At 38.7% G+C, this 27,921-nt stretch overlaps 1 protein-coding gene across 1 annotated transcript in view; it reads left to right on the forward strand.

The window, feature by feature from the left end:
• SCIN (scinderin) overlaps positions 1–27,921 on the forward strand; it is a 48,515-nt gene that overhangs the window by 9,844 nt on the left and 10,750 nt on the right. Inside the window, exons 4-8 of the mRNA XM_071560815.1 lie at positions 6,932–7,081; positions 21,905–21,997; positions 24,785–24,917; positions 26,681–26,769; positions 26,972–27,187. Coding sequence (XP_071416916.1) covers positions 6,932–7,081; positions 21,905–21,997; positions 24,785–24,917; positions 26,681–26,769; positions 26,972–27,187 — 681 coding nt within the window. The remainder of the gene's footprint in view (positions 1–6,931; positions 7,082–21,904; positions 21,998–24,784; positions 24,918–26,680; positions 26,770–26,971; positions 27,188–27,921) is intronic.

A 27,921-nucleotide genomic window follows, 5' to 3' on the forward strand; every position in this document is an offset into this window, starting at 1 on the left:
GTGTTCTTCACAACAGCTTGTGCTATCTAGCATTTAATGTATGTACTTTTTAAGGGCTCCCTGAATCCAAATGAAAATTACGGTCTTAGAACTCAAAAGTTCTGAATAGAGCTGTTGTGGTCATGTATCTGTCAGTATGTTTCTAATTAAACTCCTGGCATAATATAGATGTCAAAAGATGGAAAAAATGCTGCCTTGCACAGATACTAGAAAAAAATGTATCAATCAAAAAGGTTGGCTTTTTATGACAGATGCTTTTCAGAAAAGCTGTGAACTTGGTATAGATTAAGTTATGCTTACAAAAAGAAAAGTAACTTCTGCTTTTTACTGTAAAAAAAAAAGGGAACACATACTTGCTTATGATTATGACTGGGGAGTATGATTCACCATCACATTGCAACCATAAGCACAGTTGTTTTGCTTGCCTCTGATCACCTTGCCTTCTTGCCAGCATTAGGTGGCTTTGCTTCTTTTCCATTAGAGAAAACAGTTCACAGTCAGCATATTAACTGCTTTTATAAAGTCACTGTTTAATAAACAGGACTGGTAGAACAGATTCTTGCATTTTACAGTTCATCACTACGTTTTAGTTGCTTTCCCTACTAAGTACTAAAAAATGACTCAGGTAATTTTTCCACCATGTTTTTCTATTCACATTTTCTCCTACAACTAACCTCTTCTCCAGTTTCCCCAGCTGAGAGTTAAATTATTGCTTGTGCTATAGCAGGAAGCTGCCAAACAAGTAGCAGAGCTTGAAGAACTAAAGTGCTTTCATTCTTTATTAACTCTGTACACTTATTAACAGCATTAAACTGTTGTTATATTTATATGATGTGTATCTTGGTAAGAAAGCACCTAATTTTTCTGTAATTGTGTGTACCAATTACTTTTACAACTCTAATAGTTTTAACTCCAGCAATTCTGGGAGTTGCTGTAGTCTCAAAGTTATCAGATGGAAAAAAAATTAAGCCTTTTCCCACCCCACATTTCAATTAGAGTATTCGGAGTATGGATTTTTCCTACATACTCTATGGATTGGAAAGCTTCCCCTCACCCCTGTTTGTACACAGAAAAATGTCTGGACCACAGACCATCACTTAAGCTTCAGGTGGATGGGGCATACATGTATGCCCAAGGATTCAGTTAGTTTACTTCCTGATATTGCAGGAAATCCAGATGTTTTGTTGATTGAGCCGCTGTTACCTAGAATTAATACCCTCCTGGTATTCCCCCATTAATGCCCTGTGTTACAACAGTACCTATTCCTAGTATATACTAGCAAAACAGGTGAGAGGAAAAATGAATGTACTAAGTGCATGACTCTGCTGTATCTGACTTATTTTTAGTCTGAAAGTATGTTCCATTTGAGGCAAATGGGAGACTCCCAAGACTGGTTACAAAGTCACTATTGTCATTATACTAGGGCCAGGCTCACAGTTGCCTCAGCAGCAGTCTAGCTGAATGAATTCGGAGTTTGTTTTGGATTATCAAAACTCCACAACTTTCAATGGTTTACTGTATTGCAGTTTCAACAAATGTCAAAGACAGATTTGATGGATATGTGAAATAGGTTTTTCTTTTCCCTGCCTGTATCAAGAATTCAACAATCAGGACAGGAAAAAACCTCCCTGAATAATTTAAGAAGACTAATGCCTTCAGAAGGCTATGCTAAGCTTGTTGAATTCAAACATTCTTCTTAATATGTATCATCAATACGTAGAAAAAAAATGGGTTTAGTTAGCTATTTTTCCCAACTATTTGGACTTTATTTTCTTGATTTAGCACATTTTGTACTTAAAAAAAGCTATACATTCTTGCTTCTGGGCTCTCTATTTCCAATAATTTGGTGTTTGAAATATGAACACCAAGGTAATGTGCAATTGTTCCACAAATAGCTAGAGTTGAAGGCATAGGAAGCATTGCTATTGCTTACAGTTAGTATGTAAACTTTTTTCCAAATTTATTTGTGTTTTGTATTGGCATTTTTTTTTCTTTTAAGCATGTTAACTTTAATTAAGGGACTAGAGTTTAGCAAATAATAGTTTCAGCTATAATGAGCTCATGCCTTATCTGAACAGCTGGTTGTTAATGACTGTGAAGAGAATGGAGTCTTAGTTGAGTGTATGATAATTATTTTGATAGTAGAATGATATGTATAAAAGATTTGCCAGTATTAATGCATGTTCCATCTGACTCTAGCTTTGCTCTTTCTTTTAATACTTCCCTCAGGAGGGGAGCATTAGGAGTGTCAGCTCCTTTGGGCACTCCCAACATCACAACTTCTCTCTGACCCCCCTTTCTTTGTAAGTCTCATTCAGCCTTTCTTTTACCTGCTGTGAAATCACTACAGTGGTTTTCTATGATTTGATTATTTGTCTGAACAGAAGCGGCTTAAGCCAAAAAGGAGGGAGGAATTAAAGCATTTATAACTTTACAAACCTTCTTTTCTGGTTTTTCAGCCCTTTTGTTATGAGCTGTGAGGGTAAAGCGGTTGTAGTAAGGTGTGTCACAGGAGTGAGCAGATTTAGCTGAAGACCTTAGTCCCTCTGCTTTATAGCTGTGCCTCTATTGCACCTAATGCTGTAGTTTAGAGGAATAGAAGACAGCGTCCTGATGGACATACATTAAGTCAACATGAGTTATGTCATGTTGACATGCTATAGATTTAGCTGTCTCTGAACTCAGTGGTAATTTTTTTTTTTTTTCAGTTGAGATGCAGCTATATTCTGGGAGCGTGTTCTGATGTAGATGCAGGCAAAGGTGGACAGCTTTAGGGTTTATCAGGGCCTGCAAACAATGAATGGAGGCACACCAGCTTGTTTGCTTTCCTTAGCGAAAGCTTTAATTTAGTATTTTAGGATTAATGAGACTGAATCTCTTAAACATTTCACTGTTATTTTCTACCAAAACTGAAATTTTGCCACAAATTTGCTTCAAGTTAGTATTTTGAAGCCTATTTAATTTGTTTAGCTTTGTAATGTCTCTTCATGTAAGAGAATGCAAATCAGCAATTACAGTAGGAGCCTGAAAATTATTAAGTATTTAAAAAAATATATGGGTCTAAAACACTTGCGTGTTTAGGACATGTTTAACTGGAGCAAAACTGAGTTCTTCATGGATTTAAGCTTGGCTTTTGCTGTGACTATCCCAGCTAAGGTCCACAGAAAAGACGACAGGATGCAAGTATATTTTCATTTGCCTCCAAACTGAGCAGACTGCAAGTTGAGCACAGAGGTGGCTATGTATTAAAAGGGGAAAAATTGGTTTTTATGTGACTTCTGAACTGAGTGACTTTTTCTGCTTGTTTTTCCTTCTCTTGCTCTACATGCCATTTGGGCCTGAAGCGGGTGGTGTCCTTTGACTGTCCCCTTCCATACAGGGAAAAGTGCCAAGGTGCTCTTGCTCAGACTTAAACAAGCCATGCATAATTATGCTGCTGCACAGTTCTGTCTAGTAGCTAAATGTTGAGTCATTTGTAATGTGACTTCTTCAAGGCCACTCTGTGGGCCAGAAGCTACATGGTGACTCTTGGGGATGGTCCTGTGAAGGGCTAAGAGTTAGACTTGATGTCCCTCTGTGATTTGACAAGCATACTGATATCAATAATTGTTAATGTAAGGTGGCAGAATAACTTTCTTCCATAGCATCTCCCTCAAACTCTGAGAGATTTAAAAAAAACAAATACTGCTAGTACAAACTTCTGAAAATAAACTGGGCTTGGCACAGGAATTAGTGATGAATGAAGCTTCTTTTATTTTGAGGAGAGTGAACACTTGAAGTCTGTTTTCATTTTAATGGGAACATTTTTGGCAGTCCACCAATTCAAAATAAAGTTAGCAAAACAAGCCTAAAAATAGTCAAAGTGTTGTACAGCTGAGAAATTGTGAAAGCACTGAGTGAGCTAAGCTAATATTTTGGCTATAGTTTAGTACTTTACATGTCTAAAAGTAAATACATGAATATTAAAATACAATCCAAAAGCTCAATAGTCTGTTGGACACGGTTAGATAATTAGCTGACTGTATTTCAGGTAAATGTAGACCTAAATATTAAACTTGTCAAGAAGTGGCTCTAAATTTTAAATATGTTTTTCTGGCTTGAAACTGTTGAAAAACCAAATCTGCCTAGATGTTAAAATGGATAGGCTTTATATGAGGAAGACAAACTTGTAAATATCCAGTTGAGCAGCTCTACCTCGAAGCCTCAAAATTAGATACATTGGAAAATGAGATGATTTTACTTCAGAAGAGAAAATTAATGAAATCTAAGCTCCTGAAAGCTTGAATGCTTAAGATAGTTGTTTAGTGTTCATAAAAATTATAGTAATGTATTATATACTTTGGGACACTTTCATGACTTGTGGTTGCTCATTTCCTTCTATTAGATTTTAGAGTACATGAAGTTTAGCTTTCAGGCTTTTAATAAAGAGTGGTGTCTTTATTCTCTGGTGCTGAAGAGAAGCAGATTTTTGTTCCTCTAGCTTTTAAAATCAGTATTTTTAAAATAAGCAAGGAAGATGGAGCTTGTGAAATCCAGTTCAAGGACGTTTTCAGACACTGCTTGTTGATCCAAGTTGTTTTGTTTTTTGGGTTTTTTTTGTGGAGCAGAAGAAAATCTTACCACTATGATTTCTCAAAGTTACAGCTAATAAAATTTTGTATTTATTTTAGTTATGACTAAAGTCTTAGGTTACATTATTTTGTGGGAACGTGGACTCCATAAGGAAAATAATGAAATCTGCAAATCTAAAAATCTGAAGTCCATCACTGTAGGTTTTTTAAAGGTCTTTGTCTTTCCTCAGGCTGATTTGAAGCCTAGAGCCAGTGGACTCTAGGACAGCTCAGTTTAGTCACTTGATGACTGAAGGCAAACAGGGAGAATAAACTGAATGCAGGGTAGCTTGGGTCCAGTGTACCATGCAGGTGCTAAGAAAAGAAAATATGAATTTATTGTCTGAGAAGTAAAGGTCTTTGTAATTTTCAGTGACAATTTTAACAGTATCCTTTGTGGTCAGTACAGAAAATATGATTCATTTTGTAGATGTGACTACTTGTTTGAGGTTGTATGGCCATTTGCCAAAAGACTTAGAGAAGCCTGACAGGCACAAGTGAAGCTGAACTTTTAACCTTTCTGAACAAGTAATCTCCACAAATTGCAGCATCCACAGTGAGGTAAGGCTGTAGAAAACTAGCTGAAGAGGTGAGGCAGCTATTGACTTCTTTCTCTACCTTACTGCTTTTATATACTATGGGAAATAAAGATTGCCTGTTTATTGCTGCAATATCACTGGAGACTCCTGCTTTCTCATATAATTACAAATAAGCTCAATTAGTTAAAGGTAGGCCAAAATGAGAATGACACTGAGAAGTTTGTGTTGTGGAAAGTCTCACAAAATTGAGAAGACAGCAATAACAACTGTACTAAAACCTCTGCTCACATTGAAACTTTTCACTTTCTACACATGCAATTATTTTGAGAATTCTGTGTCCTCCAGTATGAACAGTATCTTTTTCTGGAGAAATATGGAAAGTCAGATTTAAGGTAAGGTTCAGACCTGAAGACAAGTGTCTTAGTGTCTTAGTACACTGACAGTATTTAAACCAGAACTTGGAAGCAACTTGTTTTTTCTTAAGCCTACAGTCAAGTTGGTAAATGCAGGTGAAAACTTCACAGCTTTCATTGCATAATATCTGTAAGTTGAAGGGGATGCAGTTCTGGGAATCTGGTGTAATCCTGATGAAGATTAAAACATTCTTTGAAGATGCTTCTGAAAGGAAGGGAACAGTCATATCACTGAGTATGAGGGGTTTTTTTGTGTCCAAACTGGTGAGGAGTAAATACTGGAACTACTAGCACTGTTTTGCACATGCAAATGGCATCAATATTAGCTGCTGTGCTTCCTCAGTGGAGGCATCTTTTATGGATGTGTCTCTTGTCTTTATTTTAGTCAGCTCCTGAGGCAGGAAGGGGATCAGGTGTATGTCTGTCTTCTGCTGGAAAGGAGAAGCTGTGTATTCCTGATCTGTAAATCTTTATAAGCAATTTATAAAGACATTTGTGATGATAGTTGTAAGGACTTGCATTAATCTGAGGTTAATAAATTTTATGAACATTGTATCAGCTGTATCCTGAAGAGAAGACTCCCAGTGAAGAAGACTTGTTATTGAAAACACATCATCTATTTGATCTGATTTTGTGCAGGAGAATGTGCAGCAAATATCATTCCAGAGCAAAAGTCTTGAAAACCAAAACTGAGTTGAAAGATCGAACTGTACTTTTGAGTTACACATACAATCAAGATTTTCCTTGAGATTTTGAAATTAATTTGTTTCTTGGCACAGATGAGTGCCATAAAGAGGAACTTCTGATATAAAATTTGCGATAGAAATTTAGGAGTTTCAGGTTCTTTAAATAGATGAAGCTGTCTGAAGTTGGGATAAAACTCAGCCAAACCAAAACTCTGACTATTCTGAGATGAAGTGATCTCCTAATAAGTGGAAGTTAAATTACATTATGAAATTATCCTGCATATTACAGAATCAGTTAGGTTTGAAAAGACCTCTGAGATTGAGTCCATCTTTGACCAAACATCACCATGTCAATTAGACTACAGCAAAAAGTGCCTGTCCAGTCTTAAACACCTCCAGATACAGTATTTCCATCACCTCCTTGGGCAGTTTATTCTAATGTTTATTCAGCTGTTCTGTGAAGAAATTTTCTTAATATCTAACTTCAATCTCCCCTGGTACAGTTTGAGACTACATCACATCTATGTATCTGACTTAGCAAATCTCTTCTAGAATGTATTTCTGAAAGATGTAGCTTCACTAATGTTCTGGTGGTTTAAAGTCAGTAAGGTAATTATTAACTAAGTTTCATAATTTTGCTATTTTGAATCCTACAGCTAATGTGTCTTTTTCCATTATTTTAGGAAATCTATCAGTGGTGTGGCTCATCATGCAATAAATACGAGCGGCTGAAGGCTACTCAAGTTGCTGTTGGCATTCGGGACAATGAAAGAAATGGAAGGTCAAAATTAATTACTGTGGAGGAAGGGAGTGAGCCAGACCGGCTCATAGAGGTATTGTAATATGCAAACTAATTGCTGACATAGCTGTGAATAAAAAGTTCTCACACCTCAGGAACTAAGTCAGATTGAGCTGACTCTAGGAAGACAGATACATCTTATAATAGGCCAGTTTATACCTTTTTCTTTAACCAAGCAGTGTTAATTGGACTTTACAGTCTGAGATAGTTAATCATCTGAGAATAATTTTTCAAGAACTAAATATTTGGTTTTCTGAGTTAGCTGTAGTGTGACTGAACTAACAGAACATCTCATACCTGAACTATACCATCTGCTCTGTCTGAGGAATGAACATCAAGCTCAGACAGCACCAAACAAGAAAAGACATAGCATTACTTTGTTTGGAAAGTAAAAAAAAAAAGGCAGCAAATTAGCAAATTGCATGTTGATGCATGGGGCTAAGCACACTGCTTTGCATACCCACTTCTATTCCAAGGTTGTATGCACCTTGCTTCTAGTAACCCCAGTGAGCCCCTTCCTTGTATATTTAGAAAGTTTAATCATTTATTTGAAAAAACAGATTTTAGATTTCATGACTGAGCTGATCAAAGTAGAGAGAAGAAAAATAAATCCCCAATTTATGGATTTTTTTAGATCTTGAAAAATTAACAAACACTGAGTTATTGTAGGCCACATACTAATAAAAACATTGTCACTTGGCATTTGTGTCCTCAATTAAGCTTTTTCCATTTTTTCCTCTAAAAAGAAGGAAGAGGGAAGCAAGGTCATAAAGGAGTCCTTCAACACAATGGAATGTGTACAGTTAGAATGTTGCCTTGTACTTCAGATTAACTTCAGGAAGTAATGCTAATGGTGCATGCAGGTGTGACATTATTTTTGGTGGTGCTTACTTTGTGTTGTCACATGCAGTATAACTAGTTATTGCCTATGCAGCAAAGCATGCAGGTGCTGAGCTGCCAGCCTGTGTGCATGCTGGCTATGTGACCCCTTTGGATGGTCTGTCCACATGCTTTCAAGGGCTTTTATTTTTGTGGGTGTGAGTACAGATGTGGCTGTGCTCAGAAGAGGAAGTGGCATCCAGTGCACCGGACATTCTTGAAACAGGGGAAAAAAGGCCACTAAAGAGTCCTCTATCTGGCTTTTTACTTCCTTGTACATACTTTTCACATTGGCTGTGATGTGGCACATATTTTACACCTATAACTTTTATGAGAAGAGTACAGGTTGACAATTAGAGCCCAACCTTCTGCTCCCGATTTGAATCAAGGCATTGGGTTGCAGCCCACTGCAGTTGTGACTGGGTGGCACTGTGGGAGCCTGCTGGCATGGTCCCCTGGCCATGGCTCCTACTGCCAAGCCTGTTCTGGGGTTACTGCTGGAGGCTCTGCACGGGGCTTCTGATAAGCTCACCTGTGAGTTGGGAGCACCGATCAGTGCAGCTACACTTTGCACCTCTTATCTGGCTAAGGTGGAGATGCTGATAAGTTAGAGTTATGTCACCACAGTGAGGACACAGACCAGCTGCAGGGGTGGCCACCTGACAGGCTCTGAGTGGCAGGGATGTGCAGGTCTCACTCCTGCATCTGTTGCCAGGCTTTCATCTGTGTGCAACTGTTGTTTTGTAGCAACCTTGACACATGATTAAGAGCACAAAAACCAGCAAGGTTGTGTTTTGATCCTATAGTGCATTGTTGTTGTATCAGGGAATAAATCTTCACTTACACAGCAACGTGTGAAGAAATTTCTGCTTTCCTTTTGAATTATGAATATAGAGGGAAGAAAAATGGGTAGTCCAATGCAACTAGGTTAATTGCTTTTATTGTCACCACTGTAATGAGCCCAATTTGAGTGAGTGTGTCTGCAGTAAGGGTTTATCTTCTAGTCTGAATCATGCTAGGTACCTTTGATTTTGGAAGTGCTGCTTCCATAAAAGGGTCTGCAGTTTAGCTGTGGCTGTCCCTGTCCAAGCCCTGAAATGTGCAGCTAATAAGCCAGGAGGGTACTTAATGTCACAAACATATAAAACCTATTAATAACTATTCCTGCTCAAATTCTATCCAGTTTCTGGTGCTTTTTGTTTGGATTTCATCTTGTTCCCACAAAATTGTCTCTTAATTTTCTATAACACTTTCCTGGGCTAACTGCTCTGGAGCTCACATTGTGTTTCTTCCCTCCACATCAGGAAGGATGGGGTTTTTTGACATCTTCAGCTTTCTTGAAAAAGTTTGATTTATTTTTTAGGGAAAAGTGTTATGTACTTTAAATACTCATTTTGCTATCCAATATGCCACTGTAATCAGAATGAGATTTCTTAAAATTATCTCCTCTGAAAAATGTCAAGAATCATTCCCCCTTTCTGTGAGCTAGAAATCCACATCCTTATCAGTGGCTACACTTGCTCATGCAACATGGGAAGTGTGTTAACATGCTCAGGCAGGGTCTGACATGCCCACCATGAGTACCAATGTAAAGAGCCAGTAAGTGACCTTTCTCCTACTCCATAAGCACAGAGTCATGATTCCCAACCACAAAAGCAAGACTTCTGTGCCTGCACCCCACTGCAGAGGCAAGACACGGCTAATTAAACTAACCCTGTCACACATCTGTCCTGCTATAGGACTAGCAGAGGCAGCTGTGGCTGTGTTGAGGGGGTGTTTCCTGGCCAGCCTGCTATCCTGTTGGGAGCTGTAGCACTGCAGGTGAGTTGAACTAGTCTGACAAGTTGCCTGCTCCCAACAACCACTTTTAGCCAGAACTGGGAGCAGGCTGGCACTGTTTGAACAATTTACCCATGGGAGAGAATTGTCTGGAGCATGGTGTAGGACTAGATGTATTGCTGTGGCAGGCCAGCAAGATACAGGTTACTTGCCCTGGGAAAGGAGAGTGACTAGAAGCTGGGTATGTGAGTAGTTCTGACAGCAGCAAGCCCTTTTTTCATTTGCTATGGTGAGCAGGATCCACTTGGGAACACACAGAAATCATCCTATGCTCACAATGAGGAATGTAGAACTAGATGGTCGAATTGTGTTACAGGAAATTTTTCACCTGCATGGGACCTATCCAAAACTAGGTCTTAGCAATAGCAATCCTTGGTTATGTTTGGTAGCTCTAGAGTGACCGCATTAGGGTTGGAGCTAGCTACACATTTTCCTAAATATGTGGTTTCAAACCTAGCCTAGGACCAAAATCCTCTAGGGTTAGTTGCTGGCCCTGTCTGACCCCCTTGGGCCCACTGTGATGACATTGATGCTAGTCCATCTGACTGCTTGCAGTGATAAGCAGAGATCTCACTGTATTTGGATACCCCAAAGATCACTGAGACCTGAAAGAGCAGCCAAAGTTAACAGGTAGCCAGGCCCAGGACAGACAGTTTTCTAACTGTACTTGGAATCTCTTCTCTAATTCTGAACAGAGGGAAAACTGAGGAAACTATAAAATAGTATCCCATGACATTGTTTTTTAGCACTGTGGAAAGTGGTGAGTGGGATGAGTCAATGACTCTTTGCACCCTGCTTCCTTTCTCCAGTGAAGTTATTGCCCACTGTTTGACTAATGAATGTGCCGCCTGTGCTTCTGTTATCAGAGTGATAGCAAAATTGAGAAACAAGGAAACAGCAATGTCTTTATCTGTGAAGTTTTGTAGTCAGTCGGCAAGCTGAAGGTGCTTGTAGTAATGCAGGAAACACAGAAATTCAGTTCTAAGTCATGCAAGGGAAAAATACAAAGCGGTCAATCTTCCATGAATAGCCCACCAACCTCTTGATCTGGCATCATAGCTCTAGAGATGAAGTAGGGGAGAAGAGAAAGTCTTAGCATATTTCCTATATTTGTTCAATTTGAAATATTAGACACTCTAAAGGATTTTTAGATTGATAGTACTGTTCTGTCTACATGGACTCATCTCCTTGTGATGCATTTTAAGTGTCTCAGGCAGCTGTAACAGTCTGTCTGTATAGTATAAGAGCCAATGAAAAAGTAGGATGGACTGAGTTTTACCTAAAGTAAGCGTTAAGTCTGCATCTGCACCTTCTAGCTAATTATGTATGTTCAGCTAACACTTTTCACGATGGTTCTGTTTTGTCTGTAGTCAAACCTGTCTGATACACAGATCTGCTCATTCCTCTACAAATCATTCCCTTAAAACTGCAGCTCTTGGTATCATGTGGTTGCTGCAGGTTTTACTGCTGAGTCTTTTAGCTTTTTTTTATTTTTGTAATTTTTGATGGTAATGGTTGAAACAATGAAATCTGAGAAGTGTGATGACTGAGGTCTAAAACCACAGGAAAATTTAATTAGTACTCATTGAAATGACCCCTCCACCTTCAAACAGGAAATGCCACAACTTTTATTGACTCAGCATTTTCAGCTGTCATGTCCCTGGTTTTGTTAGCTTTCTAGTGGTCTTACAACAGGGGGGTCCAAACCTCTCATAAAATACTTGTGTAAATATTCAGCTATTGTAAACATTGAGCAACAGGGGGAACCTGTTCCTGCTTTCTGATAACACACCCTTACTCCTCTTTTTTTTTTTTTCTCTAAAGCCCCTAAGCAATGCTTAATCATGGGAATTCCTGAATGCTATTGTGTTCAGTGATTGTTTTTGCCTATGGTGCGAATAAATACTATGCGTGAATGGATTACAGCCAGTCACACCCTTTCTACCTTTGTAACTGGAAAGGGACTGGTAGCTGTACAGTGCTAACTCAGTTTTGGGAATAAAATCCCAAGAGCACAGACAATAAAGAGATCCCACTGCAAATGCAAAGAGAGTGCAAGGGCATGCTTCTGTGAAGGAGCTGGGAAGGTTCCTTCAGTCTCTGGTCTTGTCACATGGGTCGTTACATAAGGTTCAAAGAGCAGTGCGTGCCCCACCAGTGGAGATACCGGTTTGGCATCTGCTCTTGCCTGAGCCAGTAAGAGCAGGATCTGTCATCACAACTCTAAAACAGCAAAAGCTGCTCTTGCTGCTCTCATAACATTTGCATTTCTTCTTGTTCCCTTGCTTTTAGTTGTATTATGAGCTCATCATGCTAAAGGGAGGTTGGTTTGTTTTATATACAGAGGAGTAGAGGAACAGTGAGAGTGAGGGTGATGCAGGAGGAGGAGGGCTAACTTCTTAGAATAATGTTCTGTTCTAATCTTTTGTGGAATGCAAACTCCAGGTGTTTGTTAGGAGTTAAACAATTGTTTAATCATGTAATTAGTACAGTTTTACTGAAATGCTATGTGCTTGTAAGCTTTGAACTGCATGTCATTCTTAGGGTCCAGCCTGACTTGTTTACTACCAAGAATATGCCCAGTATGAAAAACAAGTTAATGAAGTCCTATTCATGGCTTTGGAAGTATGTAAACCAAAGTATTTTATTATCTAAATGGAATGGCAAAAAAATGGGGAAAAAATGGACATGATTCCAGGGAATTTTGTGAAATAAATAGTAGAAATCAGTGTCAGTCCTGTGGCAGAGGCAGTATTGAACAGTCATATGCAAAGGAAAATTAATGCATTGAGAGAGGGGTGAGGACAATGGAACTTGTGCAGGTCCCCAGTGCAAAGACTCAGTAATGTAGGCACTTGGAGAAGTTAACTACATTTTCATGAAAATACAAAACTGAGGAAAGCTAATGGACAGAAAATAGAAGAACTGCTAGCTGTAGCTTCTATCAGTAGTTGCATTGGCTACTCAAATGAATAGCTTTCTCAGGCTGATTTACTCCTCAAGAAGATGAATACACTTCTTCACTGGGATGGTTTTGGATATATGCAGCTGCCAGCAAGATTTTGGGTCTTGTCATTTTGACCAGTACAAGTTTGCAGGATACAAACTTAATAATAAATACTACACATGCTTGTTCACCTTTCACAAGAACACCTGTCCAATCTGAGGAGTGGAAGTTTATTAATCATTACAGTGTTTAATTTAACTTTATTATGGGCTATGAATGTGGATACAAAGTACAAACACCTTAACCTGCAAGGTACTAGTTTCAAGCTGTCAAAACCACCCATCCTGTTTTCTTTCTGTTTACTGAGCAAATCTCCTTCGTTAAGCAGAGTCCTTTTTCTGATGCAAATTTGCATTTAAAGGACTCAGTTACACAACCTGTATTCAGACAAAATATGCATGGCCTGGATTTCAGTACAGTTTAGCTGCCTTGCACCAGCTGAGCATTTGGCCCAGTGTTTTCCCCACACCCAGGTAGAAAATCAGGAGTTGTGCCTGAGAGTGGCAGAGACTGGTAAGGACTCTTCAGCAATGTTGGGAGTTACCCCTAATGCTTTCAAGATGAGGTTTTCAGTCTTAGATGCTTAAAGCCAGGTACTTACATGACAGGGGACTGAATAGGAGCTGCAGGTAGCAAATACATCTGAAAGCCAGGCTTCTAATTAAGTCTCTAAATATGAATATCAGTGCCTGCATTAAAAATTTAACTTGAGAAAATAAAATGTTCAGGTATATTTAGCTCATGGCATGAGCTAAATCCTTTATGAACAGCTTTACTAATAGATGGTTGTAAACCTAATTCAGGAAAGTTGTTTTTATACTAGGTGTTCTAGAGAATTTCTAAGATCCTAATGATTTTCTGGAAGTGCCTGCAATCAAATTGTAACGTCTCATTTGCATTCTTGTGAATTAGAAAACCACTCATCTTTATTATGTTTCCCTCTTCAGCTGCTGTAGCGCTTGCAGGGTTACCACGTTAGTCATTTATAATCTTATAATTACATGATAGAACATTATTGGAGTTTGAATGTCTTTTTTTCCTTTCTGTGCTAGATTATCAAAAAATCTATTGATGAAAAAATAATTTTCAGTTATTAAATGGGCATAATTTAAAAGACCAGGATAAAGACAAGAGTTGTTAGCTGTTATCTCCACATGGAGTTGTTTGCACTTATTTCAACGTACTTCCACACAACAGGGGCATTTCATGAAGAAGAGTTGAAAGGATGTATTTTCCTTGCTGTGTAAAGATCTTAAAGTTATTATGCTATTAGCTTTCTGGAATCCTGCATTTCCTCAAGACAAATGCACCTTGAAGGGATGTGGGGGGTCTGTCTCATCCCAGTGCCTGTGCAGAGCAACTGGGATCTGTGCACAAGGTTGCTTTTGAATTTTCTTAAGTAAAAGTTCTGTAGTTCAGGAAAGGCCTCAGGGAGCAAAGCTTTGTAGTTTTGTTGTTTTTTGATTTGTTTTTTTCCCTAAGAGTCTTCATATACATAGATTGTTGTTTCCTGTCCAGGCCATATAGGATTGGAGTAGAAGTCCTTTCATATGTAGGCGAGAGTCAGGAACAACTGTATCGAAGAAAGCTTTCCATATGTTTTCCATGTGGAATCAGTTCAGTGTTTTTACCACCAGTGCATGTGTAATGCTGAAGAAATCTGTAAATACAGTTATTTTATCTACTGCAAAGCAGGTGGTTAGGGCCAGGTCTTCTGCTTACATAACTCGCTGTGACTTGATACTCCCTGGCTTTTTACCTGCAAAAATGAAGAGGTAGGTAAATTAAGATGGGTTTAAATACTGTAATAATCAGTGCTGCAACTTCTAACTCTCAAGAGCTGTAAATCATAGCCACTTTGAGCATTTTGGCTCCTCTACACAAGATTTGAGGAGGTATAAGACCTTAAGGACAGAAATCAGTTAGTGGAGAGCACCTAAACTAGCAGGAGGAAATTATTTTCAAAGAGCCAAACAGGATATGTCTTCTAGAAAACCAAGGTGAAAGAAACATCCTTGCTCTCTCTCTTCTGTCCTAATAAATACTTAATTTATTTCAAGCATCATCAGGAGGCATTAGAGAAAATCAGTCAAAATACTCTCTGATTTGCTTTCTTAAACATTAGGGTTCAAATCTGTGGTCTATATTGGATGCAAGAGTTTGAGTGTCATACCGGAGAGGATCCCCTGGCATACCTGGTCTGTTTGCTGTATGGGACTAGATATGCTAAGCTTGTGAATACAGCCAGTAGTGCACTGGGAAAATATTCCAATGCCTTGAGTAGCTCTTTTCACCTTTCCATCTCATGGACTGAGTGCTGAAACACCTTGCTGCAGCTCCTTCTGCTCACCCTGATGCTGCTATGTATCACAGCTGCCTGCTGGTCTTCCAGTTGCTGTGCATCCCCTGGGAGTACTGACTTTCTAGCAGGATCTCTGGCTGCCAATCACAGACTGCTGCCTCCAGGTCAAGCTTCATGGAGTGTTTGCCCTGCTCCTCTTTTTAGTCCATTATTGGTGTGGTCTGGCCTGCCACAGCCTGGGGACCAGCTTGCATGGTGGATCCACAAATGCACAGCTGCAAAACTGGAAGCACTTAAGGAACGAAAAGCAGAGAGTTTTGTGGATTTCATCAGATAAATCTTCTTTGTGTCCAAGGCTCCCTGTTGACATTTATTTATTTATTTCATTATTATCCAGCACATAGCATTCACTGTCATGCAGCACGTAAGATACTTTATCCACAGGGCTTTCAAAGAGAGATCTGAAAAGCTACAAAGACTTCAGTCTTTGCCTAAGTTTATGTCCCAATAAAGCAATAAAAATGGGCGTCTCAAGCAAGTGCAAGTGTCTGCAGGATTTGGGTTCAGTATTTAATACTGTTAGTATCAGAGAAGGATGTAACAATGGAGTAAGATTAAAAATTTAGGTAGAAAGGATTAGTATAAACGTAAAAAAATATATAGAGGTGATTGCTTAGTGAATTTTTAGTTATGTTGCAGGTAGACAGGTCACTGGACAGCCCAATTTCCCATGTTCTTTCAACAGCAGTAATGGCTACAAAAGAACTGCTGTGTTTGCATCGATATTGCCATTCACCCTCTTTGTTTCTTTAGTGGAGGATCACTGTTCATCTTGGAGGCATCCTAAGATGCCATCCTAAGGCATTTTTGAAGATAATGTAGGTTGGGGATTTTCTCAACTCAGTTCATGCACACCCAGTCTCAGAGTAAATATCTGGCTTAGATGCTGCCAGCTGTGCAGTCCCAGCAGGACAGAAGGTAGGGGTTTTTACCTTGGAGCCAAACTATTGACATAATCAAATTTGTACTCTCAAGACTGATATAGATACTTTTTTTTGTGAACATGTTATCCATGGCCAGTTTCACAGAACAGAAAATTAATGTCAGAATATTGTTATCATATAAGTAAAGGCTTTATTTTCAAATTATCCCAGACAGATATGCAAAGTTGCAAATACTGCATGAAAAACTGCCGAAGCCTAATGCCCTATTTTTAAGAAGTTAATTATAGAGCTTTGAATAAAATTACAATTTGCATTTGAAATTCCTGAGACAACAGAAAAGGGCTAAAAATGTAGGTCATAATGTATGCATTGAGTGCCATGAGCAACTGATGTGTTTTGCTATTTTATAATAATTTGAATTTGTACAGATCAGGTTTAGACCTTAATGCCAGAAAGTCCTGTGGATAAATTACATGGTAAACCCCCAGAAATTAACAGCATGCCAGAGCTATTTGTTAATATAAACCATCCTTTTGTCCAGTTTTTGGTGCATTATGGCTGTGTCTATCTTGTTTTCAATCTGTGTTCAAGTGAGTGGGAGATGGTCTGCTTTAGGTGACTATGTAATGATATCAGTTGTTGCTGGAATAACTAGTGAGAGGCAATTTCAGGCAGAAACCCTGGGAGCAGTTCAGTGAAAGGATAAGTTTCTCTTGTTGGGAGTGTAATTTTTTGTAAGGCTGTGAATGTTTACTCAGATTGATGGAAAGAGTTCCAGGTTTCAATAACCAGTAAAATAAGCATATTTGGCTATTCATAATGTGACTAATGTCAAAAGCCATTTTTGTCTGGCCCAAAATATCCTTACCAGTTGTTATGCTCTGGCAGAGGAACCAATAACACAAAATAATTAAACTTTCAACAGTTTACAAGCCAAGCTCTAAAGCCACCTTTACCTAATGATCTTCTACACTGGTACCCAGAGCCAGCCAGGTAGTTACTAGCCTGCATCATATTCATCCCTTCCCCTTTCTGATGATTTTGTTTTTCTTTTACTGGCTGGAGTAGATACTTGAAACAATATATACTTCAGAGAGATGTTCCTTGTAATACGCTTTTCTACTTTGAACATTAATAAAAATCTAAGCCTTTATCTACCAGTGAGTTCTGTTGTCCTGCATGGGGGGGTTTATTCTCTGTCACAGCCTACACGTGCACCTTGAATTTCTGGAGCAGGATATAGTTGTTTATGTCAGAGCATGCAAGAAAGTAAATGATGAGCTACTAATCCTGATTGTTTTCCAAAAGTATTAAGTAATAAAATATCAGGCACTCTAGACAGCTTTAAGCTAAGTAAAATTCTTGCTGTTCTTTCTGTTGTTATTAGGATATAAAGAGGGGAGTTTGAGTGGTTTTGTGATCTGATATTTGGGATCACAGCCACAACAAATAGTTCAGTTTCAGACCCAGAAACCTAACCCAAACTGTATATATGAAGAAGAAACTCACATTGCTACTGTACACAAGTTAAACTGTATAAAGCTGGTTTTCTCTCTTAATTAATCTTCACCTGACATGTTCTTCAAGAATTGTTTTCCTAGTTGGATTTTCAGCCTCACTGAACTCTTTAAACTTCTTGCCCCCATTAAATCAATATGCATTATTTTATGATGCAGACCTGGCTTCCCCAGTTATAAAGACAATGTTTGCTATTTACATTGTCATATTCCTTCAGATCAGAAATCTTTTGTCTGCCATTTTTTTCATTCTTTTTTAAGGGTGAAATTTCAGTTGTGAGTAAAATCACTGGTTCTGTGTTTTGCATTTCTCTGAGGGGGTGCAAATATTTACAGAGAAGAGCTCGTGCACATGCACTTATGAAACAGCTTTTGCAGGCAGGTTAAGCTACATTGCATTTACCACAAGAGTGAATTTGGGCAGTTGTAGAGGAACTGATGTTCCGTGGTTTTGCATTACAATATTCTTGGGCTAACCTGAGATTGTCAACACAAAGGTCTAATAGAACTTAACCAAAAAATTTAAAATTAATGTAGATTGACTTCTTGTTATGTCCTCCAGACAAGATCTAAAGGTTTGGAGTAAATGAATACTTTTGCGAAAAGAATACTAACTCAGCAGTCTGATCCTCTCATTGAGAGGTCAGCATTAGGCTGTAGCCATGTAAAGCAAGGTAGGCTCTGCTGTAGACAGCTGTGGGCATGTCTTATTCTGAAATAGCTGTGAAGCAGATTAAGCATTGAGTGGTCAAAAAACCTCAGATACACCATGAGGTTAGAGTACACATTGGCAGTCACTGCAGAATAGAGGCACTACGCCTGTGGGACCCTTTGCTGAGGCCAGAATTGCTCATGCTTTTCTCCAGGACTCTGATAAACCTGCATGCAGGAAGCAATGGTGAAGAGAGGAGAAGCAACACTTTGTGGTGGAGAAACAGAGAGTGAGGGGTGGTTTGACACTTTAAGCTGTCAAGGACAGATAAGATGAAGTGATATGAAGACTCTCTGTGGTTTGGAAATTATCAAGGCTGCTAAGCTCAAAGAATGAAGAAGCTGGGGCATGGGTGTGCTTTTAGGCCCCCTCGTTACTCCTGAGATTATTTTTGTTGTAGTAGTGAAGAAGAAGAAGGAAGAGGAAGAAAGGAAAATAAGAAGAAAGGAGAAGAAGAAGAAAAGAAGAAAAGGAGGAGGAGGAGAAGAGGAAGAACAGAGAAGAAGAAAGGAGAAGTGTCGTCTTTTTTAAAGCCATTTTGAGACCTGTGTGTGCACTTGTGTATTTATGAGAGGTAAGGTTTGAAGTTTGCCAATATGGTTGGATGCCTGGGAAAAGTGTGGCTAGGCTGTCTTGCATCCTCAAGAGAGCACTCCTTTTTCCAGGTGCATAGGTGGGATTTGTGCGTCTGAATTCTTGGCATGTTTGTAAGCTAGGGTCTCAAACCTCAGAGCACCCAGGAGAGCCAGTCTAGGGCTGTCAGTACTCTGGGTCGTGAGGTGCTAAGACGCAGTGGAGCAGTTGTTATAACATCCAGGCATATGTGTGTGGGCTCAGCCATAGTGTGGGAGTCTGCTTTAAAAGGAGAAATGATCAGTTCTCTGGAAGGTATGTCTTTGGGAAAGAACACTTTTTCAGCATAAATTGCTTTCTACTTAAGCACAGAATTTTTCTTCCGTGATTTGTCTCGTCTTCCAGTCTATAAGACAAACTTGCAACAAATGCGTGACGGAAATTACCTAAGTAGTTCCTAGCCATACATATGTCTACTATTTGTATTTCAAATAGTCCTTAGGTCCTTTAATCTTGTTATCATCTTGGGTTTTGATACCAACACTTGCAGGTACCCACTAATGATTCAGCTTGAGGCTTTTTTCTGATGGTTGTGTTGGCTCTACAAGCCCTCCTCACAAGTTCTGGATTTTCCTTCCTCGTGGCAGGAGGAGCACATCATGTCCTTTCTTAACAAGGGTCATCAGAATGCCAGGATCTACAAGCAAGTGAGACTTCAAATGCAGAAGAAGAGGCACCTTCAAGCCCTTTCATTTATTTTTGTGCTCCTATGAGAGACTGTAGAAGGATTACAAAAATGAGTAATCTATCTTTTCTGCTCTCCTGCTGAAGCCAGAGAAGCTACTAAGCAAGCTGCTGCTTAGTGAATTGTGAGTGGATTTCCCTGGAACCGCAATGTTTCTACCCTTTCCAGGGCAGTTCATCTCATATCTGTAACTACACCTGTGTAAAGGGGCTTCTGAGCCCTCTCTCTGTGCCAATAAACTGAGATTTTCTAAAATCAGACTTTGTGAGTCTGAGAATAATTCTCTACCTAGACCAGAAGATAATTCTACATGCAGTTTTAAGACACCAACAGGTCAGGCCAGTGATCTAAACTGTGCTGGGTCCAATTTTAAAGCCCGATTTTTAAAGTATAGGGAGTGCTTGGTTTAATTGCCACCACAGTGGAGCATGTAGGCTGTGCTGTGAATAGAGAAGCTGCTTGTGTCAAAATGCTTTCAAAAAACACCAACAGGAACTCTTTGTTTAAAAATATTCAGTGGCACTCAGGTTAAAATATTAATAAAAAAAAGCAGTTTATTTATATCACTTTACATGACAATGCTGCAAATGGTGGTGCCACAGGTATTCTATATGCACAGCAAGGGAACCACTGACTTTAACTGCATCAGGAATCACAACTTTTCATTGCTTTTTTAAAAATTTTTCCTGTAAATACCTGATTAGGCAGAGAACTAGTGAGTATGGACTTCTGGGAGTTTTATTAAAAGGACTCTTTTACCCTCTCTTAATTTTTTCTGAAAGTCAAATATTATAAACCTCTCAAACTTGTTCAGTGTCTTCAGGTAAAGATACATGCCTGTTATTTGGCAATTTTATATCCCTGGCATTACAAAAAGAAAGTTATTCTTGTAGCTCTATGACTTACGTGCAGGCTGGTAGGAAGGGAAATGTTTTCAGAAACCTTGTGCTGATAAACCACATACACCCACTGTTTTAACCATTCACCAGCATGGTGGCACTATGTTATGAACATATAGCCCTACTTTGCTTATACTATAGAAAGTCTGCACCTATGTAGAGTAAATTCAAGAAAAGCTGACTGATAGCTACTGAAGAGCTACTGATAACATCTTTCTGAAATGGCTTTCCTGTCTTCAGTGAGTCACAGCTAAAATATTTTACCTTAAACTCCAGCAATCACACTTGATAAAGTTATTTTAATTTTTAATTTTCTTTTACTATTTTATTGACATTACCAGGTCATCGAGCTCCACAGATGGCAGATTTCTATGAAATATTTATTCTCTATTGTTTTTCTTTCCAAATTCTTTGCAGCTGTATGCTTTGTTTGGCTTTCCTGTTATCAAATATTTGCAGTGTTTTTGTATGTGACTGCATGTTATATGCAAATGCACAGCATGTTATACAGATAGTGCTCAAGTTAATAGGAAGGCTCATACTGTTCTTGTACTTGATGTTCATATTTAGTCACTCAGACATCAATTCCTACCTTAATACTGGAACACAGTTTCATAGAAATCCATTATATTCTGAATGTAATGTTTAGAGCTGGTCATATATGAATCATTAAGGAAAGATCATTAATAAAGTGTAACTAGGATCTAGTTGTGACTACTGACCTAACATATCCTTGAGGAACCTCTGTAAATTTCTAGATAGTTCTTAGAACATTGCCCATGGTGTAAAACTACCATGATGAAAAACAGCTACAGTGTTAAAATTGATATTCTAGTGGTAGAACAAGAAAATGTATTTCTTACACCATAAAATAGACCCTAGCTAAATTTCCCCCTTTAAAATAGGATTAAGAACCTTTAGTTTTTAATATTATTGAACACCTAATCTGATAATTTTATATTGTTAATTAAAATAATTTAATATATTTTTCTCTGTCAGCTTTAATTTTAGTACTGTTGTACATTTTAAGAGTATTATTATTCGAAAAATTGTAAGATGTGTTTGCCAACAGTTTCAAAGTTACTGTGAAGTAAAAGGGAAGACGGACATATAAACACACTCTTTGAATAGGATCACATAAACCTTTCTTTGTGTTGTGTGTATGTGTCCTCTGAAGTGTTTTTCTATATATTACTTCCTATCCCAGTATAGATGCCCAGCAAGTTAGCCTGTGGGAAAGACATCATGTAAATATAAAGCTGCTGGAGATCTGACATAGTTTTAAAAAATTATCCATGTTTGTGAACAAGTCACCCATGAGTTTGGTTTTAGATTGGATTACATATACAGATGATCCCAATTATTCGATTACTGTGTTTAGGTATTTATGCTGCAGCACCTACACCCTCTCTGCATTGATTTTTTTATTCTCCTATACAGGTTTTAGGGAGCAAGCCAGCACTTCCCGAGTGTGGGGATGATGATGATGAGCTGGCTGACATTACAAACAGGAGAAGCGCTAAACTCTATATGGTAAGCTACTTCTTTGATTGTTTGTTTAGTTATTTAGTTATTTATTTATTGTTACGTATACACTCAATACTAGTCAAGCATTCATTCATTCTTTATATGTGGAGTTCTGGCTTCATTTACGGAACTGCCATTGTTTTAGTTGATTTGCAGCAAATGGACAAGTTTTTCAAGGGATGTCAATCAAGACAGCCCAGGTAATTCGAGGGAAAAAACAGATTACATTTCTGTTTACTCATTTCTGTTTTCATTAACCTTGGCCTATGACCCACTCAGTGGAGGTCAAAGAAGAATTAACTGGCTTGAAATCATTCTGTCTTCTTAATTTTAATAGTGAGAATTTTAGTAGTCATATAAGTTATTCTTAGCAGAGTTTGAAAGATAGACACTTATATTTCCTCCATTTAAATCAGTGGAAGTTCTATTATTACATTCATTAAAAGTATGATTGGCATACTGCTGTTTCCCAGAAGAGACATAAAATTTATTCTTTGACCTATCAACACAGTATCTGATCTATATATTAGCCTATGCATCTATTTCTGAAAAACAAACAAACAATCTCCAAGCCTCTATTTTCTCTTTTATTTTATCTGCCAAAGCTTCCCTTTCTTTCATGTTCTGCTACTTGAGAAAAGAAGTGAGAAAATATTTGGGAAAGGGGGATGTTTCTAAGGAAATCTAGAAAATACGTTCTCCTCCTCCCTGCCCCCAATAAAAAAAAAAAATTTCTTCTGAAGACTGCAAGGAAGACCTTCTTTTTATAAGCTTTCACTGGTATTGAGATCTGGACCTTTTTCTTCAGCACTTTATTCTCTGGCTCATGCAGTAAGATTGTCCTGTGTGACAGAAAAGAATCTGTCATACAATGTGCTTTATTCCCTTCCCCATCATCACTTAACAAGGAGGATTTGCCCAACAAGTGGCAACATGACAGCACATACAACTACTGGATCTCCATGTGGTGACCTTTTAGGTGCCATCTACAGTAGCTTTGAAGCTGCTTTGAAGTGTGAGAGAGGATGAGTCACTCCCTCTGCAGCTCCTGCATCCCATAGACCACAGCAGGATGAAACCATCTCTCTCCCTGCCTGTTACATGATTTTTCCACTACCCGTAGGTGTGGCTAGGGTTTATGAGAAGCCTGTACAAGATGATCACTGTTACAAGGCCATTTTTTAGTCCTAATTGTCTGTGTGTTGTGTTTAGTTCATGTTAATCATTCCTTTCATGCCAAAAAAAACCTGGCACATCTTTATAGCAGCATTTAGGGGGGAAAAGTGGAATGAAAAAGAAGGCCTCCAGGTATGATGAGGACCATTGTAGTAAAACATAAATAGAGAAGAGAAAGTGCTTGCAGTGAATTTTAGGATCTTAAGAACTCTGAAATTTCTACGGATATCTAATAAATTCATCTAAGTACGCAGTTCTGCTAACAGAGTTCTATTAGCTAGATTTAAATGTGCTACAATATATAACAGTGAGTGTCAAAGGCAGGAGACAGGCGAGCCCTCAGAGTAGGTACAATAGTTGATTTTTATCTGTTGTGTGCAGGGTAATTTCCTTCTTGTGGAAGATATATGTAAGATATAACTTACATATATCTTACCTTAATATAGATCTTACATTTTAATGTAAGATATGATGATGTATTTAAAATTAATTTTAAATTACAAAAGGAAATAAAGACTGCTAAAAAAGTTATTACAATAATAATTATTTATTTTCACTAGCAATATCTGGTATTTTCAGTTATACAGGAGTAAATTTGAAAAGGTTTTAAAGGTCTACAAGAACTTTAGTGGTCATAGACGTTACAAAGGAGATTCTGCAACAGCTTTTATATTACAGTTTTTAATTAAAGACCAGTAGGTTATAAATGTTGGTATTTGACTTGCTAGTATCAGTGTAGAACTATTTTGTTATCATTTCAAATGCTGTTTTTCACCATATACATTTACCTTTTTTGGGAAGGGCTCTCCCCAGGTGGGGGTGTGCCCTTCGAGCCTGCGCAGTGGATTTTTTAGGTCAGGCACAGCGTGCGCAGAACTGGCCCCACCGTTTAAGTCCTGAGGTCCATTTGCCACGGCTGAGCGTGCTCGGACAGTGACAGTGAAATCCTCAGGACTGTCTACAGCAGCCGGTACTAACCGGGGCCGACCCTGCTGAGCATCCGAGATCTGACGGGATCTCACGACCTTGTGATCCAGAGTCCAGAGTGCTCACCATTACACCACGGAGCCGAGGTAGATGGACCTCAGGACAGAAACGGTGGGGCCAGTTCTGCGCACGCTGTGCCTCACCTATAAAAAAATTCACTGCGCAGGCTCGACGGGCACACCCACATGGGGAGAGCCCTTCCCAAATCTTCATTCACGAAGTTTGGCCATACAAAAAAAACATTGACCTTTAGCTTCATTGTGGGTTGCTTGGTAGCAGAGACTCCACCAGTTTAGCTGAGTATAAAGGAGGGACCGAAGAAAACACAGATTTTTAACTTTGAGCAGCTGAATTAAAGTGGAAGAGAAACAGGTTTATTTTAAGAAGTTGTGAGACAGGGATCCAACAAACACACTAAAATTAACACCACATCTCCCTCTACTGGATGTAAAATGAAGTGAGACAAAAAATAATAATCATTGGCCTACTTTTACTTTCCAGCAGCACACAAATTTCATATAGCCATTTATACAGGAATGTCAACTGATTTTTGTAGTAATTTTTGGAATGGAAATTAATTTGTTTATAAAAGCCAGAGTTGATCTAAATCTGAAATGATTTCTTTCTTAGGTGTCAGATGCAAGTGGATCCATGAAGGTTTCTGTGATAGCAGAGGAAAACCCCTTCTCTATGGCTATGCTTTTGTCTGAGGAGTGCTTCATTTTGGACAATGGTGCTGCCAGGAAGATCTTTGTGTGGAAAGGTAAGAGGTCACTTCGTTGCAAATGCAGAAGTTATGCAGAGATAACCTAAGGAGTTGTCACAACACCCTCAGGACACTATCAAGAACTTAGTACTGGCTGGATACAGTTCTTCCCTGATGTGTTCTGTAGACAAGTGTTGTTCACTTGCATAAGGGCCTCAAGACTGAGTCTTGGTGAATGATCCTGGCTATTTTTGAGGTACCTGTAAGCTTGGGTGCTTAAATGCTTATTTGAGTGGCAATTAGAAAGCAAATATAAATAATTCTATGAGTTCTGTGTATTGTCATCAAATCCCTATGTTCTGGGACAAAATCTCTAGGCACTGAACATTTCATGTGAGTAGATATCTCCATACATTGCTCCTCAGAGGTGTGAAATCGAAAGATGCGTGTCCCATAAGCTTGCAAATACATTGACGATTTTTTTGTTTAGGTAAATATTTCTCTGAGGTATGTAGTGCCTGTAGCAGTGTCTATAATTGCTTTGTCTGAATGTTTCCCTACTGCTGGGGAATTAGGTCTGGACACCTTGTGGCTGAATTGTTGTGGTGCTGTCATTAAAATCTAGTGCTGAGTGTCTCCCTTTTTTTTTTCATCTGAGGCAGTGTATTAATTATTCTGTGGCATTTGCATTTTGTTTTACCATGTTCAAAAGCAAATAATTAATTGATGCACTTGTCAAGACTCTCAAGTCAGTCCAGGAAGCATTGTAAGCATTTTGCCTGAAAACTTCATTTGCAGTTAGGGAAGCATCCTTTAAAAGAAAATGTTTTGGGAGCATTATGCTCAGATGGCCTTATCTGACCCCCTGATTGCTGATTGTTGCTCTATGTGACAGCTCTTAGAAGAACCAAACCAACAGGATCAGGCATAAAATAAATAAAATATGATTTAGGCTCTTTGACTGTTGCCTATGTGCTCCTGTGTGTATCCTCACTTTGCTGCTGCTGATAACAATAATGTGTGGAAAACCCCCATTAAACTGTGAGTGTCAGCGTTGCACGGGGGACTGCAGTTCTCATCTCTGCTGGAAAACTTCAGACCACTATGCTGAGAAGTGTGAATTACTTCGGTAATATTCGCATTCAAAATGGGATACAGTGAATGGCTTATCAGAGCACCTGATTAGACTAACATTTCTTTGCAATTTAGTCACTGGCAGCTAGCTGGGGCACAGACCCGATACATAATGTTATCCCACAGAGACTTTCAGAGATGCCTAACACTGAGCAAGGCTGAAGAAGGAGCAATGGATAGGGAAGGGTGGTAGTAAATTGGATAGCCCAGCCCAACCAGAAAAAAATGGGAGTTTCCTTTACTCAGTCTGTGGCACTGCCTGAAGAAGTGAAGGCAGTTCTGGACAGCAGCTCTATTTACCATATTGCAGCCCAGGAAAGGAAGAGTGAGAAAAAAGACCCAGAATGTTCTTGTATGAACCAAGCACATATTATTAACAGGTTTTGTTTTATAGAAACACACACACTAAGCAAAACAAAATGCCCCCTTTTTCTCTCTCTCTCTTCTCCCCCCTCTCCCCTCCCCACTTTCTGTGATTTAAGTCTTTTCAGAACTAGTGAGATACTGTTTTGGCTGTTCAACTTTGTGTGAATCTTCTTGCTCATGCTATGTCCACCATATGTGTTTGCTCAAGACTGAGGGAAAAGGAATGTCAAAGAGAACCTGGCTCAAGGACATCTTGTTTTTGCAGGTTCTGTGAGCTCATTGCCCTTTTCCAGGTATTGTTATCCTTCTGTTTTAATCAGGCAAAGATGCTAACCCTCAGGAGAGAAAAGCTGCCATGAAGAATGCTGAACAATTCATACAGCAGATGAATTATCCTGCCAACACACAGGTGCGATCTATTTATGAAGTGATACCAGGACAGTATGAGCTCTGTTAAAGACTTTGTTTTTAAGTCAGCAAAAAAATTATTTTTAAGGGCTTATAAGATGTAAGGGCAATATTTCACTAACATATAATTCAGAAAAGTTTCTGTTTGAGTAACTGTGTTGGTTTTGTTTTCCTTTCATTTCATGTCCCTTCCTTCATTTCAGATTCAAGTCCTTCCTGAAGGAGGTGAAACGCCAATTTTCAAACAATTTTTCAAAGACTGGAAGGATAAAGATCAAAGTGATGGGTTTGGCAAAGTATATGTCACAGAGAGAGTGGCTAAAATTGAGCAGATTGAATTTGATGCTACCAAGTTACATGAGTCTCCACAAATGGCTGCCCAGCATAACATGGTAGATGATGGTTCAGGGAAAGTAGAGGTAATTTTTGTGTTGTATTAAATTGTATCCTATCTACCATCTACCTAATGTGTTCTGCTACTGGTACTGTACTGAGAGCTGCTACTCTGTATTTTAATCTTTATACTGTTGTTTATAGTAACACTTGTGGCAGTGTTACTTCTACCATCAAGGAACGCAATTTGAAGTGGAAAGGGAATCTCATTATCAACTGTACACTGGGTTGTGTTCATTTGGTGCTTACGAAAGACATACTGATTATCAATAGAAATCAAACAGGAGAAATATTCCCCCTTCTACACAAATATTGTAAATATATACTTTAATTATGATCCTTAGCCTAGAGAAGAACTTACAGCTCATATCAGCTTGAAATCTGGAATGGGAAGACTTGCCCTTGGAGTCAGAAATTCATTCCATCTCTTTATGTATGTATCCAGTCTGGTTTCTGTAGGAACCATCTTTGTTCCTAGTGTGTCTCGGGTAGACTGAATTTGGAGAGAAAAAGATGACTGTACAGTCTTTCTAGATCTGTCCATATCCCATTTCAGGACTACCTTTGGACTACACAGGGCTAGCAGGATATTGTATCAACATGGCCTGTTAAATGTCAATTGTATGTTGGGATTCTGGAAGAAAAAGAACGGATGAATCCCTCTAGTCTCATTGGTGTATTTTCTGGGTTTCTGACCTCACACTTGGGTTGGTTCATAGGCTTGAGCCAAAGTAGCTTAGAATTGAAGCATTTTTTGCCA

Source organism: Pithys albifrons, chromosome 7 (genome assembly GCF_047495875.1).
Source record: "Pithys albifrons albifrons isolate INPA30051 chromosome 7, PitAlb_v1, whole genome shotgun sequence".
NCBI classification, from domain to species: domain Eukaryota; kingdom Metazoa; phylum Chordata; class Aves; order Passeriformes; family Thamnophilidae; genus Pithys; species Pithys albifrons.